Source organism: Lutjanus erythropterus, chromosome 17 (genome assembly GCF_056507025.1).
Source record: "Lutjanus erythropterus isolate fLutEry1 chromosome 17, fLutEry1.hap2, whole genome shotgun sequence".
In the NCBI taxonomy this organism is placed as follows: domain Eukaryota; kingdom Metazoa; phylum Chordata; class Actinopteri; order Lutjaniformes; family Lutjanidae; genus Lutjanus; species Lutjanus erythropterus.
This window is the reverse complement of record NC_139333.1, coordinates 8,997,394-9,018,024: the sequence shown is the minus strand read 5'-3', so window position 1 is coordinate 9,018,024 and position 20,631 is coordinate 8,997,394. Positions and strand designations below refer to the sequence as shown.

General features: G+C 40.8%; 1 protein-coding gene across 2 annotated transcripts in view; it reads right to left on the bottom strand.

Moving 5' to 3' along the window:
- Window positions 1-4,103: 4,103 nt before the first annotated feature.
- Window positions 4,104-20,631, bottom strand: part of cacna1g (calcium channel, voltage-dependent, T type, alpha 1G subunit) — a 215,309-nt gene continuing 198,781 nt past the window's right edge. For both annotated transcript variants that reach the window (XM_084741595.1, XM_084741594.1), the window contains exons 33-37: window positions 20,293-20,445; window positions 15,991-16,113; window positions 12,699-12,900; window positions 11,175-11,344; window positions 4,104-5,816 (exon numbers count right to left, since the gene is read on the bottom strand). In XM_084741595.1, the coding sequence (XP_084597721.1) occupies window positions 4,839-5,816; window positions 11,175-11,344; window positions 12,699-12,900; window positions 15,991-16,113; window positions 20,293-20,445 (1,626 nt within the window). In that variant the 3' untranslated portion in view covers window positions 4,104-4,838. The remainder of the gene's footprint in view (window positions 5,817-11,174; window positions 11,345-12,698; window positions 12,901-15,990; window positions 16,114-20,292; window positions 20,446-20,631) is intronic.

Genomic DNA, 20,631 nt, shown 5'->3' with positions numbered 1-20,631 from the left:
ATACTTTCTCATCTATGGGCTTGGGGGAAGGTGAAGTATTTTCAAGTCAAATAGCTCAAATCCGAATGAAGTTACATGTCAGTGGTGTATGTCATATATTTACTGTACTATATCATAAAATGACCATGATGTATCATCAGAGATTAAGGAAATATTATGAGTTGAAATATTGGAAACAAGATGCTTCAACCAGAAAAGTATACACATTAAACTATTCAACTATTCAGTGTATCTAGGCTCCAACTATTTGGACTGCAGTACTCATTTTTGAAAGCTAGGGTCTTACATACATCTCCTTTAAAGTCTAAGCCCTATTGAAAGTCTTTTTGATTTTGTCTGAAGTCATCAAATTTGTGATTGGAGATTTGTGACTCGAATTTAAGTCATGTAAAAAGAGTCCACACTTCTACCTGTTCAAATTAGGACTCTGTCTTTCATCTGGCTTTGAAACATCAGTGCAAACTAACGTAACAGTGTCTCAGTCTGTCAGTGGGCCGAGTTGTACTTTGTGGTTTTGTGTCTCTAGCAGCAGGAGCCCTCTAAATGATATGAATGTGCCATTACCGCGGTTTAAAGCTGCTTTGTTTCTACCTAACACGCTCACACCAGCATGTCAGTCTCCAAAGATGGTTGTTTATTAACCACAATCGCCTTAGGAGTTCTCTTCCACTCCTGCAGAGATCTAAGCACTTTCTTAATCACATCTAGTTAATGATTTAATTCATTCTCATGCAAATGTTTACACTTTGAAGAAGAGCCCAGATCACTGTGGATACGCTTTGGTTTGTCTTAAGATTGTGAGCGCTGTATTAAAATTAACATGAAATCTCTATAAAACATAATTTTTGCACTGTTTGTTATGACAACTCATACTGATTGTTAACAGCAGAAATGAATGTTGCATAATTATGTTTTAGTGCCTTGCTTGTTATGTTCTCTTCAGTTCAGGTTCATGTTTCTTTAAGCGCGCGCAGTTGTTTGTTTGTCCTGAAAGCAGGCCGGATATTTTAGGCTCCCACCACATTTATCTGCTGTTAATGTTCTGTATGTCACAACACTGGTGTTGTAACAAACAGAGCGAGAGCTCAGAGTGAAACCAGCGTTACATCATTCTCGCTGACGTATGCAATTATGCATCTGGGACTGAAGGACTTAAAATCAACACATAAAGAGATAATGTTATAAATAACCTTTGCTATTGTGGGAAGGGGAAGACGGAGAACCTGTTCCAAGTGGAGGAACATCCCACGAGACATTAGTTTTGATCCGATATACAGCTGACGCTCTTTAACTTGCTCCCAAGCCAGTGATAACAATAGACACGAGGTGCAGATAATTTAAAACAATGCACCCTGTGTGCAGCCTTCATCAGTCTCCACTAACTGATGATTAAAGAAAACAGCAGATTTTGGGGAAAGTGGCCTCTTTGTCAGTGCTACATGATGATCTATCCTGCTCTACGGTGCTGCTCGCTGCTTGTTTTTATGAAAGCAAACCCGTACAGTTTTCTCCTTTGAAAGTTAAAGATACTGTGTGGAGTTTTCAGAAAATCCTTCTGATTAATGACACGCCGTGGCTGTTAAGTGAAGTGCAGTCAGTATTCTGTTGCTCGCACAAGCAAGCATCGTGGATAGTGATGTGGAAACCATCCTGATTCCTTTACATACAAGCCATTGTAGCGTATAAAGACATAATTAATTTGCAAAAAGCAAAGCAAACCATATTTATGAGGCATTTTATGGGCCCCTTGATAGCTTGGGGCTAATGGCAATTACTGATCTTTACTTAATGGTAAGTCTTGCCCTGAATATATGTGATTGGTTCAAGTCCTGTTTTAAGGTGATTTAGCATTCCAGTCCTATAATGTCATAATGGAGATTCAGGTGTGTTCAGCAAGTAGCAGCTACTGTAGCCTGGGCCCTCAAATAGAAATGAAGGGGCAGCTACAGAGGCCTGGTAGCCAACCCTCCCAGATTTTTTTTTTTCCTTTTCAAACTTGACACTACCTCAAGTGACATCACTTGAGAACAGTTCACACGTTCCCACTGGAGCCACAGAAGGCTCTATATAACTTTTTAAACTTTCAACTTTCAGTCTTGCTTCAACTTCCTTAACACTGTCTTCACCACTTGCACTCTCGACTACCACTAAGAGATTTGTAGGAGAAAACACAAGTTAACCCAAGCTGACCAATCACAGTTTTTGTTGTGTCAGCATGGTATCAACTTGTTACATTACGTTTTTGGTGAGCACATTGGCTCTGTAGCTTTAGAACTGATGGATTAGGGTTGATAGCAGCAGTAGTTATGCCGTTACCTCATTAATGCAGTAAAACAGTAAAAAGTAAAACAACAGCACTGACCTCAGTTGATCTATGTTACTTATGTAATATAGTCTGTTGTATTAATGATAAATCTTCCTTACAAATACAATGAAAACCAACATTTTACTTACCTTTAGACATCAGTAAAAAGAATCAGCCGTGTCTCATGAGGTCATATTTATTTATGCTTGTGTGTTTGTGTGACCTGAGAGTCGTGTTTCTGCAGTGACAGTCCCTTCTTCACTCAGAGATGAAATGTGCAGAAAGGTAATTAATCTCTGTTGTCCAGAGGGATATAAATCTGCTGCAAACACACACACCTGGACATAAAAAGTAAAGGTCCTTTCCTCTCTCTTTCATCCTCTTTGAAAATTCTTGAAACGTGTCTGAATTGTTGCTTTTTCCCCAAACCAACTTTATGAAGTCATCGCACCAAATGTCAATTAAACATGTGGTCTGCTCCTCTGCTCAGTTTGTTTTGTTGTGTTGTTTTCCTTTTGCCAGAAATTTGTCCAAAAGTCTGAACCATCCAAAAATGTTTTTGCACTAAAAAGGAACCAAATTATGGTCTCAATTTGAGACCTTGTTTGGACCAAGGGTCTGCTGTTTAGTCCAAATTGTGATCAATTGTCCAAATTCTGAACCAAATGAGGTACACTTTCAGAAATCAAGGTTCCAAAAGGTTTCTTCCTGAAGGGCTGAGGAACTACCCAGAACCATTTTCTGAAGAACCACATTTTGAAGACAGGTCTTTAGTCAGACTAAAGGTTTCATGAATTTTCAGAATAAAGAGTTCTTCAAGGATTGTTGAAATCCTTCAAGAATGCTTTTGTCAAGGGTTCTTTGTACCATGATATAAAATGGTTCTTGGGAGAACCCCATGATGGGTTCTAGATGAAACCACTGGAATATAAAGGGGTTCTTGATAGAGCCCATCATGTGGATTCTTATTAGCAACCGTAGAAGATGGAAAGGTTCTGGGATAAAACCCTCAGAGAGGGTTCTGGGTGGAACCATTACACTACAGAAAGGTTCTTTTTAAAACCTCTCATAGAGGGTTTGGGGTGAAACCTTTCACAGATAATTCAAAGTATAGCCCAAGCTCAAGAACCCTTTATGATTCTAGTTAGCCCCTTTGCTTCGATGCGTATAGGTGTGAAAGAGCCCTAAGACAACGGTTTTAAATTGCAGTTTTTCTGAAATAGATCTTTGGCCTGTCTTAACATTCTGTGCACAGACTTTGGGGCTTTCTGAAACACTTGAGAACCACTGTAAAAATGAAGAAGTTGAGAAAACTCGAAACTTCAAGGCAATTTACTATAATGGAGTTTTGACCTTTGAGCCAAACTCAAACTCTCAACTTAAGTTTTGATGTTTTGGCAACTACTAATCCTTTGTTGGGATAATTTACATTTCTTTAGATGAACTTGAATCTTTGAGTCTTAGAAACTGCAAAAAATTGAGTTATTGATTTAAATTTTTTAAATTTAAACCATTTAATTTTCACTCACCCAAATCATGACAAATAAAGTTTACAGCTCACTGTGATTCAAGTTCATCTAAACAAGAAAAGGACATTATTTCAACTTAAGATAATAGGTTAGCAAAACTTTTTTAAAGTTTAAAAAATCGATCACAGTAAGTTGCCTTACAATTTTGAATTGCCGCAATTCTTTTTTTTTTGTTTTTTTTTTGTTTACAGTGATCAAGTAGTCAGTAAAAAAAAACTTCCAGGGCAGCCTCCGTTAGCCTCCAACAATCACACCACCACGGTCCAATGTGTGTGCTTAAAAATCCAAGCTCAGTTTAATGACTTGTTTTTTATATATATATTTATATATTATTCCTACAAATACATGGTTTTCAGCACTTTGAAAAACGTTCACTTTCCTCAGTAAACCAAGAAAGCTAGAAATATCCTACAGTGAAAAAAAGAGACAAAGACAAACCAAAAAGAAAATCACAAAAAGACATGAAAAGAACAATCGAATCAAATTAAAAAACAACATCCTGTACAAACACTATGGCCCAATAATTTAAGAAAATAGTGTCTCTAAAACGTTCATATTGCTTTGTACCTCCACTGACCGGGCAAAGCCCACCCTGTGCGACACCAGGCAGTTCAGAGAGCGGCCACAGAGGGCGCCAAATCCCCGGTGCTGATGTCACTCCAGAGGTTCTGGGGTCAAGCTGCAGCCAGTGGCATGCAGGCTTAGCAGAAGAGAAACAGTCGTCATGTTTGTGTTGTCGTTCCATATGTTCTCTTCTTCTTCTCTGGTTGTTTTGGCAGTAACAATACAAAGACAAGGGATGGTCACACTACTACAGTACTGCACTCCTCATGAAACCAAGGATGTTTTCACTGTTTGTTGTAGTTTTACCATTATTACTCTCTACAGCATTATTACTAGAACTATCACCATCACAGATACACAGAGTGCATCGTGTGTTTGTGTGTGTGGAGGGTCCGTCCGGCTGTGTGTGTGTGTGTGTCTGTGTGTTGGAGGATCAGTGTTCAGTGCTCGGAGCTCGTCTTCTCAAAGGAGAAACTGGGAAGAGTCAATAGCTTCGGGTTGGTGTTGGGGTTTGGCGAGCCTCCGTCCTGTCCCGAACCTTCTCCGACTCCCAGGTCGAAGGAGTCCTTGGAGTCACTGGAGGGCGCTCTTCTCCTCAGGCAGGTGTCCCGGCTGGGCAGAGGAGGGGGCATCCCTAACCCCGCTAGCCCCAGCCCACCCAGGCCCGGGTAGAGGCCTGGCTGAGGCTCCAGTCCGTCAGGGGGGTCCACGGAGATGCACGGCGGGCTCATCTTCTTCTTGCGTCGGGGCGAGGGCATCTGAGTGGGAGTCTGGCTGTGGATCTGCAGGCTGTCGGCTCGCGACACGAAGCCGGAGGAGGTGGAGGTGGTGCTGCGCTGGGGGCTGGACTCCGCGGAGGAGCACACCTCCACGGAGTGGCGTCGCGGGTCATCAAGCCAGGAGTAAGGGCGGGGGCGGGGCAGGAGGGCGCTGTGGCCCTGCGTATCGGCGCTGTGGAACCTCTTGAGCTGCCTAAAACACGGACTCGGCCTCTCCTGGCAGCCTGTGTAGCTGCCGTCGCCGCTGTCCTCAGTCATGACGTCATCACTGCCGGCCAACCCGGCGTGGGTGAGGAGGGACACTTCCTGATCCACTGAGGCTTCCTCCTGTTGGTGCGGCCTGGCCGGTAAGGGCGGGGGAGGCGAAGGGGGCGGGGAGGAGGAGGTGAGGCAGTGCTGGTCGTGAAGCTGGGTGTGCACGCTGCTGGGGCGCGAGGGTTTTGGGGAGGCGCCTGGTGTGGCGGGGACCAGGCAGAGAGCGGGCTGCTGATGATGATGGGAGCAGGGCGAGGGAGAGTTGGAGGGAGAGGAAGAGGAAGGTGATGGAGGGGGGCTCAGAGAGGCCACATTCACGAGTCCTTCATTGCTCTCCGCTCCCTCTGAACACAGGGCCTCCTGAGAGTCAGTAGACACCGCAACCTGGAAGCATGGGGGAGGGGAGGGAGGGATGAAATATTCAGGAAAGAGGGGTGAGGAGATGGAGGTAAATATGTGATGAGGGGAGGGGAGGGGGAGATAGGGGAGAGCGGGGGTACGCAGGGACAGGGAGGATGAAAGGGGGAGACTAGTTAGTGTGAGGCGATGAAGATGAAAAGCAGCAGTCTGGGTCAAAGTTCACAGTCTGGCCAGCGTATTCCCAGAGTCCTCTCTGTTCTCGTCACTGTAGGCAGCGCGGGGTTAAATCGGAATTGCAACATTCTTCCATGAATTATAACATGGAAACACAAAGGTTACCCTGCATTACTCAACGGCAGAATTCCATGTTAAGATTTGTCAAGAGTAAGTTGAGTAAACATCCTTTAACATTATTGGATGTTCTTTGGTTTTATTAATTTGTTGTGCAGCGCTTCTGTTGAGGCAGAGCCATGATTTACTATTCATATATGACAGGAATAATTGTAAAAGCCACCCTCTGATCAAAAATTTATTTCTGCCCTTACATGACTTGGAAGTTTGAGCCTCAATGTGGAGAATGATGTATGTGGAGAGTCTGACACGACAAGGTTGTTTTCAGATTCATCTGCTGAGGGAGAAGGTTTTTAGGACTTAATGACATCAACAACTAGTTTGGAAGGAAGCCAATCCTACACAAGTGTGAAACTTTAAACCCACAGTGCAAAAACACTGCAAATGGACTTCTCAGTAAAGTAGGAGACAGCTTGTGTCCAGCACTTAAACTTCTGAAATGTTATGTTAATGTTCTGTTTTATAAAAAACAAAACTCAGAAATGTTCATTATTAGGCACAAACTATTATTCAAAGCAGAGAACGTTATCTAATCATGTCCAACAGGTACAGAGGACTACCAGGGCCAGACATAAGGGAGGAAGAAGAATAAAGCTAAAAACAGATAAGAATAAAGAAAAAATTTCAAGAAAAAGGTTGAAATTCCATTGTCAGAATAAATTTGAAATGCCCAGAATAATAATGAAATACCATTTTCATGAAGTTGAAATGTTAACAATAAATTTAAAATGTCAGGAATAATGTGAAAATGCAGAGAATCAGACTGAAAAGTTGAGAATAAAGTATAAATGCTGAAAATGAAGTGGAAATGTCAAGAATAAAGTCAAAATACCAAGAAGACAGTCACAATGTTGAAATGGTGAGAATGTCAAAATTCAGTGAATAAAGTAGAAATGTAGAGAATAAAGAAGAATGAAGTGGAAATGTCAAAAGTGATGCCAAATGAGAATAAAGGTGGAATGCTGTGGTAGCAGTGGTTCAGTTATGTCAAGAATGTTTTTGAAATGTCATTTTGAGGGTGAAGTCAGAAGTATTTCAAAATAGTATTTTGAATAGAACAAATTCAAGAAAGTATTTCCATTCAGAGTACAAAAAAATGCCTGGGACTAATATTGAAAGTTTGACCTTATTCTCAATATTTCAACTTTTTTCTCACATTTCTATTATTCTCCAAATTCAATATTTTATAAACCTTCCTTCTCTCATTTTCTCCAGTTATGCCTGGTGTTCATACTCTTTTGTAGGAGGATGTCTTTAAAGGGACTTAATGACTAAAATTAATTACTTGTGCTCAAATGCTCCTGAAACCTAATTAAGATTCATGTTGACAATTTTTTAAGGATTCTGAACGGGACCAAAAATGACTTTGCTTTTGAGAACCCGTCACCTTGTTGGTATGAAATACACATAAACTTGTTTTTCCTGTAAATCATGTTATGGTTCAGTACATCAGAGGACGTACAAACTAACATAACAACTCCAAGTGTGACGCTCATATTTACTGTTTTTCCTCCTTTGACCCAGGAACATGTTCGCTGCTTTTTTTAAAAATTCGGACAGAAGGACTTGGCTGATCGAGCGCTGGCTGACACAGTGAACTCTGAGCCAGACCACCTGACCCTTTAACCTTTGACCGTTCACACAAAACCCTGTAAACCATCAGCAGAAGATTCCAATTCAATTTACGACCAGATTCTGATCGGTGTTTCCACGCCGTCGTCCTTACGTCCTTATCTTCAGGGTGTGAGGCCAAGAGTCAGAGGGTAAACATAACATGCAGCTACTGTAGGAGAGGAAGCATTAGTAAGCACAATGGATGCTGGAGCTCATAAAACGTCCTCATGAGCTCATGACTTGCTCCTCATGGACCACAAACTGGGGAGGGTAAATTAATAGTTTTTGAAATGGGTGAATTAAAATATCTTGAACCAATAGAGATGAGGAAACAAGCCATGCATGAGTTTTAGGGCACAGCACTGGGTCGCCCTGCATGAGCCTGAACGGTGTGACCACAGAGACACCTAGTGGTCAAAGATATCACAACCAGGCCAGGCCAATCACCAGCCACAGCAACACAAGAGTCCTAATAATAACAGTGCATACTGGGAAAATACTAAAAAATTATCACCCTGTCAGACTTTTTGAAGCAAAATCGGGTAAGTGCAAGAACTACTGTATGTTTCAAGCACTAATAGAAAATTCACAAGTGCTCTATGTGGTACTGTGTGTACAAAACGGCCAAATGTACACGGACAGCACTCGCTGTCCTGTAGCAATCCCCTGAGTTGTATAGTTTGTAGTGTAGTAAGTGCACTGCATTGTGGGTAGATTTGTCAGTCAAATAATGTCTTTGCCTGGCTTGAATACATTCTATAACTCAGATACCAAATAATCCACTGATGTAATGTTACCCTACAGTAGCTCCGGCAGCTTGTATGAGAATATAGAAGCATTAAGAGCTACCTGTGAGAGAGTTTTGGATGCTTAGTGGCTGATGGTTAGCAGCAGACCAAAAATCTAATGAGTGACAAATGGAAAGCAGGGGGGAAGCTTGTGTGTGTGTTTGTCTGTCTGTTGGAGGATGAACATGGAACATGGAAGTGTTTCTGAAAGGCCCAGCGGTACAGTAGCTAAAGTCTGCTGTTTCAGAAACAGGAGTATCTGTGTTTGAGCAGTAGCTCAGGGTCGGGCGGCTTTTGGACCCAACTGAGCTGAGATTAGAGAGTAACAGATACAATATGGAGGATGAGACAGCAGATAAGTTAGCAACAGATAGGAAGGGGAGAAAGAAGGAGGAAGAAAGGTGGAGTTGTTTAGAACATGCAATGAGGAAAGAGATTTGGGACAGCTCTAAAGAAGTTTGTCTGTGCGACAGGCTCTTACCCCTTGTCTAGACCGCAAACATCATGTCAGCATCACGCTCACGTGACTACAGCATTCACGCCACATTGAGGCGTCTGACTATAATGGATCCGTATTGTCCGTGTATTTCAAAGCATCAGCAGCGAAATAAGCAGCAAAACTTTCTATGCAATCTGCACATTTCCTTCGATATGTGTGAAAATTCCTGATCTGTTTTCCATCAAAACAAAGCACAAGCACTACAGTGTGTGTGTGTGTGTGTGTGTGTGTGTGTGTGTACACAGTGGATGTGGATGAGCGAGAAAAGTGCAGAGGGCTGCGCTCAGGAGAGACAGTTGTTGGCGATTGGAGCAGAGGCCTCGCAGTTCAGCAGTAAAGTTGTCTAATGGCAGTAAAAGTACAGTTTGCCCATGAACACTTCTGAAAAAGTCCAAGAAGTTCTCCTCTCTTGCTTACCAGCTCCTGGGTAAACTGAAGGGACAGTCTGTGAGATTAAACTGGAGCAGAGTGAGCTGATCTCAGGCTGTGCAGCATACACTGCTCCGCCTAGATTACAAAATGTGGATAGAACATGTTTTCAGTGCCTTTTGTGTCTAAAAAATAGTCAGTATAATAAAGTCTGAATAAACGCTTCAGCTCGTGCGTACGCCCGTCAGATGCACCTGGTACACTGATAAAAATGAAAGCGTTTCTGATGCGTAATGTGTCTGACTCACTTGCGGTTGAGACAGGGGTTTAGGGCCACGATTGGGGAGAAACAAAATCGGACATTTTGAGAATAAACAATATTTTATGAAAAAAGTTATAAACTTTCTTAAAATGATGACTGAATATTGCAAAATAATGAGAAACTTTCTGAAAATGATGAGTTAGTATCTCAAAATAATTAGAAATTGTGTTGCAAAATAATGAAAAATATATCATAATAATGAGTTAGTATCTCAAAATAAAGACTTTGTCCATCAAAATAATGAGATAATGAGAAACTTTCTTGAAATAATGCATCACTATCTAAAAATAATGACTTCGTAACTTTGTATCTCAAAATGCGATTTTGGAATAACTAATTTTGTACATTTTAGTTGCAAGTAAATTTGAGGAAAAAAGTATATGTATATTAATATACATGCTTAATTAATCAAATTAAAGTTGAAGTTAAAGTAATCTAACTTACTATTATACTTATTTGCAGTTTAGTATGCTTTTTAAAACTAGACTGATTTACACTGCACTCAGTGCACTTCTTGATAGTACAGTGAAACACCAGCTTAAGTATTGCAGAATTAGTATATTTATTTTAGTTTAATTCATTCATTCATTCATTCATTCATTCATTCATTGTCTGTAACCGCTTATCCTTGAAAGGTTATGGAGGGCTGGAGCCTGGACATTGGACGAGAGAGGGGGTACACCCTGGACAAGTCGCCAGTTCATTGCAGGACTAGTTTTTTTTATTTTTATGTATTCTTAAATTATATTTCCAGAAATTTTAAGATAGGATTTTAGACTTTTTAAGATGCAGCAGACACCCTAATTCTGACTTTATTCCAGAATAAAGTCATAATTTTGAGAGATATAACAATTAGACAGTAGGATTACTGTCACCAGCAAAATGTCATGTGATATGACAACAACTGATACCAATCAATCAGTTTGTCAAAAATTGGTGATTGTGCTATTGTCCAAAAACGTAACATACAGATGACTAGAATAATGGTGCTAAGCTACATCTTTGCTGAAAACAAAAAGTTACATGCTCAGTATTAACATGGACTGACATGTAAAGTAAGCTGATAAAACATTCCTTGGATGGAATTCTACTATTATTAGTATTGAAGCCTTTTTGTTCCCATGATAACTTTATTTTTGATACACTAGATTATTATTTTAAAAGATAATTTTACAGTTACAACTCTAATTACAACCGTGTTTGTAAAAATCGCTTTTATTTTAAGATTTAAAGTTGGTATTTTTAGGTTTCACATTATTTTGAGATATAAAGTCATTATTTCCATAAAGTTTCTTATTATAATGACTTACAAAGTCTTTATTTTTTCATCACATTAGCCAAAGTCAGCGTCCATACTAAATGGCACAGTCACATACAGTACAGATACAGACAGGAGCAGACAATAAAAGTGAACATCTCGAACAGTGTGATTTAGTCACCTGTCTGCGGAGCGTGCGGCTGAATGTGTGTGTGCGTCTGGGGGGCGGTAGTCGTGGTATGCTCTCTGAGTCTGAGTGGCTGTGGGGGCTGATGGGTCTGAAGAGGTCTGTGGGAACAGTCAGCTGCTGGGAAAACTCCTCCGGTTGTGAACGCACCGAACTGCTGGAGCCTGCACACAGACAAACAAGCACGGTGCTGAATATGACGGGTAAGTAACAACCAAGCAGTTACAGCTGGTGTGTTTACACTTAGAGGAAATGAGCTGCATCTTCTGACAGTCAACCTGTGTTATGTTAAAACCAAGGCCTCCCATTTCTGTCCTGTCTTAGTGAGGCGCTGCAAATCTTGGATCAAAACCAATAAGCTACCAAGCTGCAACTGTGGTGTCTTGGAAAACAACAAATGAGATTTTCAGCTGTTGTCTTTTGTTGCAGGTGCTAGTTTCATTTTATTGTGACATTTGTTATCATGCAATAAGTGTTGTGTGAGCTTGTCTGCAGCTGATCTCACATACGACTGGACCAGTCAGCCTAATATTTTTTGTGCATATGTATGACTGTATGTTCAAGGACTTCTCATGGTTGCAGTGATACTACAACTGACTGATGACTCCTCACTCCTCTTAACCGGCCCATAGTGGCTTCAAGTCATCAACAACTGCTAGGCTAAAAACAAACCTTACCCACTAGTCTGTTGCAGGCCACATTTTGGCCTTTTTTGTGGTCAAAAACTGACATCCATACAAAAGTTTAGTTTCATCTTAAACCAGAGCATCTGTAAATCAATTCCATACTCAATAGGAGTGTCACAACTTCAGTTCAGGTTAGGTTTTTACACAGCTGCACATAATGTTGCATAACCCGATGTCTTGGTAACATCGCTTATTGGTTATATCACACTTGTCACAATGTAGCTTTCTAAAAACATTTTGAAAATGTAAATGACAGTGGTCAGGGCATAAAACTAATGATCTAGAGATATCTACAAACCAAACCTGTTTTTTTTTTTTTTTTTTTTTTTTAGCTTTTTTAACCCGTTATGAGTTTGTGCTAGTAAACAATGAGAAGTACAGACTTCATTACAAAATCAACTGTAACTTGCTTAGTTTGGAACCAGTTTTCATGAAATTTGGTTTGTTATAAACCTGAAAAACTGGCCATGGTACTAGTTACTTTTTGAAATGCAGTGCAGTTAGTGGGGGGCGATCTAATCAGCTTTATGCCAAAATATTAACCTTCTGAATAGCCACAAATTCCACTGGGACATGCCGGCGCTGCCCTATGGGTGACATCAAGTGTAAATTAATCAAAATTTCAGATTTATTACACAAATGTAGATATCTATCTGTAGCTGCCTGGTTGCTTGTAAAATTAATTTACAAAATGTTGTTAATAAATAATGTTTAAACTACGAATTTTGTACTTATTTATTTATTTATTTATTTATTTATATGTACTTGTTCAAAGTAGTTGGCAGTTGTGGTGGCATTGCAGTAGGTGCTTCACCATCTTTTGTGAAATTACCTGACTGGGCCCTGTTGGTGCCCAGTATGTGCTGGGGCCCCTGTGTCTGTGCTAGAAGCTGTGCTGGATCTGCTTGGCCAAAGGGCTGCGGGGGGGGAAACATGTAGCTGTCGTTGGGCAGGGAGTGTGTGCGTCCCACCGTAGGCTTCCTGACGCTCAGCAGGTTGTCCTTTAGTGGCTCCCCAGTATCAAGCTGCTCTGGCTGGGGAAAGAGAGAGGAGAGTCAGGGTCTCTCTGGAGCTGGAAGGATTGGGGCTTCTCTTTAAATCAAGCACTTTCACACTCTTTCTAAAACATTCACAGTTGATTTCTTTCTAAGACACAATGTGAACAAAGAGGCAGTAGTCATCAGCATACACAGCAAACAGACAGGATCTTTGCACGTTGGAGTTGACTGGCGCAGAGCTGCCACAGATCACAGAAACAAGACCATGCTAGGTGGAAATTTCCAGGAATTTTCTTTTTTTTAACCATTATACTATGCATCTTCTTGCGTCTGCATACACCCACGCAGTAGAGTAACTTTTATGTAAGCTTGCTCCGTGATTGTGTGTCAGCCTGACCCATTACAGAACCACCACAGAGCTACTGGAGCTCCAGCACACTTGACACCCCAGTAGCAAACACACGACAACTCAGATAGGAGTGAAAACTACCACAACGCCAGAGGACAGAAGACAGTACAAACACAGAAGAAGACTGATAGGAAAGGACAACAAGAAAAGACACAGACTCACATGTAAAGCACATAGGAAAGAAGACAGAAAACTGAGGAAAAGGAGGAGGACAGGAAAAGACAGTGAAAGAGGTAGAAGATAGAGGTCATAGAGAAAGCGAGACTACTCTAAGACTACTGGACTGGGAGTTCAGAAGTAATAGTTGATTGATATGGAGATGCTTGCTTACCCGAATTATGCTAAAATAAATAAATACAGCTAGCTAAAAAGTTAACAAAACATTATATGCCCACTAGCTTGCTAAAACATTAACTTTGCATTGTCTGATGCTTTAACTGTCTTCAAGGAACTTGATTATTTTGCTTAATCCATCAAAATATTGAGAAAAAGAAGGAAGGAAAGGGACAGAGAAAGAAAAATAAGAGATAAAGAGTAGAGATGAAGGAGAAAAAACTGCGAACTGGCAGGTGAGGAGGCGCACTACTCTACTGGACTGGACTGGACTGGACTGGAGAGTAACACACATTAGGCTGGAAAGGTGGAATGAGAAAGAGAAGAGAAAGTCGGGGGCACATAGTTAGATTCACCAGGGTCTTTCAACGCCTCTTGTGCTCCTCTACCTCCTCACTCCACTCCATTTCTTTGCATTTGTCCCAGCACAATCCAATTAACAGTGATTTCGTGTCATGTGTTGGCTGGCCTCTGTGCCTGAGACTGATGGTATTGAAATCGATCACACTGCATCGCTGGCCTGGATGTGTGCAGCACGGGCCAAGGTTACAGTGTCCCTCTTAGTCGAAGACGTGTCATCATTAATGAGCCCAACTGGTTGTTAATTATACCCTGACAAACAGATGACATTCAATTCATTTTCAATTTAGAGGGAAGATGTCCTTGATCAATGACTGAGTCCTCTGGGATTGGGTATCATAGAGGAATGTACAGATTAATTCTGCATACATCAGCCTCAACGCATGAGGGGGTGTCCTGCTGTGAGAAAATAATGGACGAGGTGGTGACATGATGTGGTGTTCCTTCCAGCAAGTCCATTATTTTCTAAATCAAAACATTTCAGAGTGCATTATCGTGCTTTTACCATGGTCACTTAATGCACCTGGCTTGATTTGTTATCCATGGGGCATAAATAAAATATTGTTTCCGTTATGTGTGCACTTAAGCACTGATTAATATTGGTGGCTAGACCCTGAATTATGGCTGACGTGTTCTGATATATGATTTTGATTCACACATGCCAGCCAATCAGACATATTCAGGACAAATACATGTATTCCTATATTAGTATATTGATAACACTTTATTTTGAGCTTCTTTCATTTCCTTGTAATTTCCTCAGAAGTTTCCTGTAAAGAATTATGTCACTTGGAATTCATTATAGAGAAAATAGAGCTCTGATAAAGTTGTTGAAGTTTTGCTGTTGTGTGTTGTTTATATCTTATTTATTACTGGATATGTCGAATGTTTGCTTTTGGAAAAAAAAATCCTCTGTTTTCCATGTTCAACTGACCTGCTGTACACGACTAAAATGCAATTATGTAACTGGGAGTGTATCAACTGCACACTGTCTCCATTGTCCCTATAAATAATAACAAATGACATAGTTGTTTCCAGGAATTTTCTTATGAATTTACAGTTACGCATGAGCAACTGTTATTTGTTATTTGACCTGTTTAATAAAGTTTTTACATATTTTCTGTAGACATGGCAGGCTTGGAAATATGTCACAATATGGAAGCTAAATACCTAAATGGACATATCTGTCTATTTTTATAAAGAGCTTGGCCCTATTGGCTGCTAAATGTTGCACTATGTTCAGCTAATTGCTAGACTCACAAGTCTGTCTCTCAACGCTTTGACAATCTCTTAGTATTTGTTGCTAAAACTAGGTGAAACCAATTAGAGACCCGCTAAGCCATGTGCCTACCAGAGTGGAGGGGAAGGCGTTGTGTCCAGTAAGGTATGTCCTTGAAAAAATGTAAGGGGCAGAGGTTTGTTATTGTCCAAGAAATATTTTGCGTTTAAAAATGCCCAGACAATCGGCAGATGGCGAGATCTCCTATCATCTGGTATGGCGAGACAAGCTAATTGCTCATTTTGTCCATCTTCTGTTTGGGGCTGGGTAGATAGTTTACAGTCGATTTTTCATGCGTGTGTGTGTCTTTTTCTGAAAGTAGCTGCCAACTGCAGCCCAAAACAGCTATGACAGTGAGAGTGAATCAAAACGGTAATGTTCTGTGTCAGAAAACCAAAACCATGAGCCGAAAGTTTGTGTAGATTAGTGTCGGGGATAATTCTCTGTGGTTTCACTAGAAAGAGCGACATCTTTCACATGCCAGTGGACAAATGATCTATACAATAATTTGAAAAACTATAGCTGCTTTAAATGTTTTAGCTGTGCTGGGACTACAGGTGGAAATGAGCTGTTAGCTAATTTAACATCCAATAGGTCAGTCTTAGAACATTACACCCCAGTGTGAGAGTAGTCGGGGGACGAGAGGCTTTGGAAGTGCCCTGGGAAAGGAAACACTACAAAATACTGCAGAGAGGGAAGAGGAGAAAGAGGGATGGAGAGAGAGAAAGAGAGGAACTGTCAGTACATTGCATTCCAGACTGGTTAGAAAGAGGGGGTTAATATCGTCGGGGGCCGAGTCGTCTGTCAGAGCTAGGGACCAGGATTTCTCAGAGGCCAGAGACAGAGCTTCCATCTCCGCTAGAGGGATCTAGGCAGGAAGAGACAACGGCTGGTGAGCAGAGAAAACAAAACGCACACACCGAAATAAGGACGCTACACACAGAAAAGACCTGTAGCTAACAGGAAAATACATGTTTGAAACGACACATATAAAACTGGAAGTATGCAGCAGAGCAAAACAACAAGGAGGAAAGACAAAGCAACATTTATAACCACGTGAAATCACATCTCACCTTTAGACTTTCTAAAACTGTATTGTTGTTATTGTATTGTGAGGTTACCAACAGCAGTATTATGTCAGAGTACAGACACACACACACCTACACACACTCTGAAATGTACAACCTTATGATTCTGAACAACGAACAAACTGTTGAACGTGATGAAAATGAGACAACAACACACAAACAAACAAACAAGCAGACGAGGTGATTCATTTACACTGTATGTGTTGTAATGGTGGAGGTTTAAGGTTAATGCCACTAAGACTGGGTTGCACCAACAAAGATTAATGTAAGGCAGATGCTGTTTGCACCCAGGATGGAATAGCCAGTAGGGCTACTGGCACTTGGGACAGAATAGCTAATGTGACTATTTGCACCCAAGGGTGGAATAGCCAATGTGGCTATTTACATCCAGGTGTATATCAACTGCATAATAAAGACAAGCACACTGTATATAGCCAACTGGCTATTTACACCCATATAGCAGAGACAAATCATGATCTTTTCCCAAACCTAAGTTGCTGCTCTTCAAATTATGTCTAAACCTAAAGTTATTATTGTGAGCTAGCCTAAATGCCAACAAAATGTTACATTGTGTGCAAGCTAGCTAAAAAGTTAAAACGTTACATGCTTTGGTAGCTAGCTAAAAAGATTATATAATTTTACAATTCTTGCTAGATAACTAAAAAGTTAACAAAATGTGACACTGTTTGCACGTTAGCTAAAAAGTTAGTTACTGTACTCATGATGGCTCAGCAGAGAAGCTCCCATTTGTTGGCTGAATTAATGGAGCACTACAGTAAAATAATAGAAGACTTAAAAATGGACAACAGCACAGTAAGGAAAACAGAACCTGCCTGGTAGCAACTGGCAGACTGCTTTAATGGAAAAACTGGACTGAAAGCAAGAAACAATATATTATAAAACTCAACCGGGTTGAGTCTGTCCCTTAAAGTTCTTAAAGGAACTTAAGTATTCTTCTCTATGTGTCTCAAAAAGGCAGTCATTTTAAGAAATAACCTCTTCAAGTGTAAGTTTAAAGTTAATACTGGAAACATAATTTAAGAACCTGATTTATTCAGGGTTAAAATGAATCTTTGTTGGTGCAACCAAGACGAGAGATACATAACTAAATTTGGTTTTGGGTTAATTCATGTCACTGAGCTGAATGCTCAGAGCTCTGCAGAGTTTGGCTTCAGTCTTGCAGTGTTTAGAAGCCTTGAGCATCGCTGGCTTCTGTAAGAGGAGCTGCTGTATGTTTGGCCTCATACCTGCTTAACAGGGGAAATGCTGTCTGACAGGAAAATGGGCCATCCGTGCAGCGAGTGACAGCGGCTCAATGGAAAACATTTCTGCTAACGTATCAGGAGGAGAGAGGTGGCCTATGGCATCTAATAATGACATCTCGAACCCATTTAAAGCTTTTAGAAGATGGGGTTTCGCGATGCTAATGCAATTGCTCAAAATTTGCCTTTAAATGAGGAAAAGAGGCACCCAGATGCATTATTCAGTGACTCGGTGATCCATAGCTGAATTGATTGAGCCATTACTCTGCAGACTTGTGTGTAACAGTGTGATCTCCTTGCTTCAGGAATGCCTTTGGTGGGTTACTTTGCTGTGAGTGTTTGGCGATGTAAACACATAAACATGCTGCACACGGACATGCAGACACACAGTTGTGTAGAGGCGACAGAGCAAACTCTACGCCATGTCACTGAGGCTGCTGAACCAGACCAAAAACCTGCCAAGCATGAATGAATATAAGTGAGTGGAGACGTGAGCAGGGGGATGAGATCATAGCTGAGGCGGGATATGACGCACTGCACTGTGGTGGGCAGCGGGGCTGGTTAGAGAGGGAAAAATATTCAGTGTGGAGGAATGCCAGTACAAAAATGGGAATGGCTGTAGGGCTGCACGAGATGTACAAAACAGCGCATTAGCACGCTTTCGCATGAATCTTACCAAATGAAGTTTTTACAGACAATGTGTGCTAAATTCCTGCACAACTTTTACTTTGAAGGCCGCAATGATTCTGTACTCTACAAATGTTATCCATCTTTAAGTCATTTAGTCTGGTATTGACTCATAAAATTTCATTTTTTTCTTAAAACAAGTGGTAAATTCTGCCAATGCTGGTGAGATAATTTCACCTGTTTTCAATCCAAATTCATTGTTCTGAGAGTCAACCGAGCTCATCTCCATACTTGGTGGAGTAATTTGCTTTATTTAAAGGGTCACTTCACCCAAATTAAAAAACAAGCCAACCTATTTTCTTGTGGAAATCAAAAAAATGTTTGGGCAGGATCCCTTCCTGGACTCAGAGGTGCTTGAGGCACTCTTTGTAATCAAAAATCACAAAAAAAATAAATAAATAAAAAAATCCAAGGTACTCTCTTTTCAAAAAAAAAAAAAAAAAAAAAGGTTAAATTAAAAGGGAGTGCCTTGGAGGTTTTTGTGACTTTTAAGTGAACATATTTTCTTTATTAGCTCTGGTACAATAGCACCAAACTTTTCCTGCCTTAGACAAAAACTTGCAACCCCTTATTGCAGTGATTCTCTACCTTTTCATGTTTGTGACCCCCTCAAATCTAAAACAGGAAGACCATGACGTTTCCTTTCACAAACAGACTCAATAAAATCTATTCTGAGTCAAATTACATTACTGGTACAGGCAATGACAATGGCAATGTATAGCCATTCCCCAGTCTAAGTTACAGCCCTCATTTCCCATCATGCCTATTGCTGAACTAAGTAGTTTGCTACTCAGAATGCAAATGTTACTTTTTGTTTGTGTGTGTGTCCATTCAGAACAAAGTGGTATATGTTGGTCATTGTCGTTTTTTGTGCTGATTTACAGTTGTAACCATTATTGAGGTGGCTGTTACATTTTTTGAGACCAGATGTACAGTATTCTGCATATTTTTGAACAACCCACAGAAATTTTCCTGCAAACCCCATAAGGTTACCGACCCCCAGGTTGACAACCCCTGCCTCATCAAATGTTTATGACCCTGTTTGAAATGCATCTTGGGTGATCGGATCACAAGTGGACATACCGTGACCAGTCTACTCACTTTATGTGGGACAGCACAGCATTTTTATCCTTCATCTGACCGTCCTACATATGTATATGATGTCCCCATTTTTATTGCCTCTTGTTTTCAAAAGTCAAACCACTGAGATAGACATTTTTCTAAAATCTTTGTCCCACATATGGTTTGTCGGGATCTGGTCACTGTAAGTGGATGGCACTAAAAACAAGTGTAAATGACCACTGAGACAAAATGTGGTCTGATGACTCGAACCACTTGCAGAGGTCTGGGATGCATTACCACATATCTTTTTTCTTAGCTAGCCCATGTGAAACAGATCTGGCACTTGTCTGGAGACAGACTGACATAGCAACTATGTGCAGGGCCCCTTTGACCTTCCTGCAGGAGGGACATAGGCAGTAGTGACATCTGAACACAAGCAGTCAGCTGGACACCTTGGAGATAGTAAACACAGTGTGGACGGTGATGTTCTTGACTGTCTACTTGTGTCCGGATCACTGAAATGCATTTTAAAACCAAGTGCAAACAGGGTTTAAGAGTTGAGCTCCCAATCCACAGCTTGCAAGGGATAGCATGTTCAAGGAAGAAAACTTATTTTCCAACTGACCCTAATATGCTAAAAGACATATCCCACTAACTTGGAATATGCAATTTCTTTGGGGAATTTGGGTGAAGCAAACCTTTAAAGGCACCATCATGTATTTTAAGAAAGTTTTTACATGAAACTACATTGAAAACAAGGGATATGGTTGGATTTTTGTGTCAAGGAAAACAAGAATTTTTCAGAATTTTGTTTTTGATAAAATTAACTGTCTTGCTGTTTTCATTTTCTCATGATTACTTGTGCAGCCCTACACATTGGGAGTAAAATAAGACTCAGTGGACGTATGAAATGGAGGGAAGTGAGTCATCATTCTGCTGATTATTGACCTTCTTTTCGCTGCTGTGCTTGCTGGGCTTGGGGGGCAGTGCGTAGTAGTGGCAGATAGAGCCAGACAGGTTGTCCATCAAACTCAACTCTCCCTCCATTGAACCCTGGATGACCAGGGAGACCGAGTCAAACTGCGCTCTCCGCTGGACAAACTTTGATAATGCAGAGAGGATAGAAAAAGAAAGAGGAGAAAGAGAAACAGAGAGAAACAAAAGGGACGGGAGTTGTGGAAAAAGACAAGGACATGGGGGAAGGAAAGACAGGAGTCAAGACAGAGACAGGTGAATAAATATGGAAAGAAAGAATGGATCACAAAGAAAGAAAGGGAAGGAAAAGAC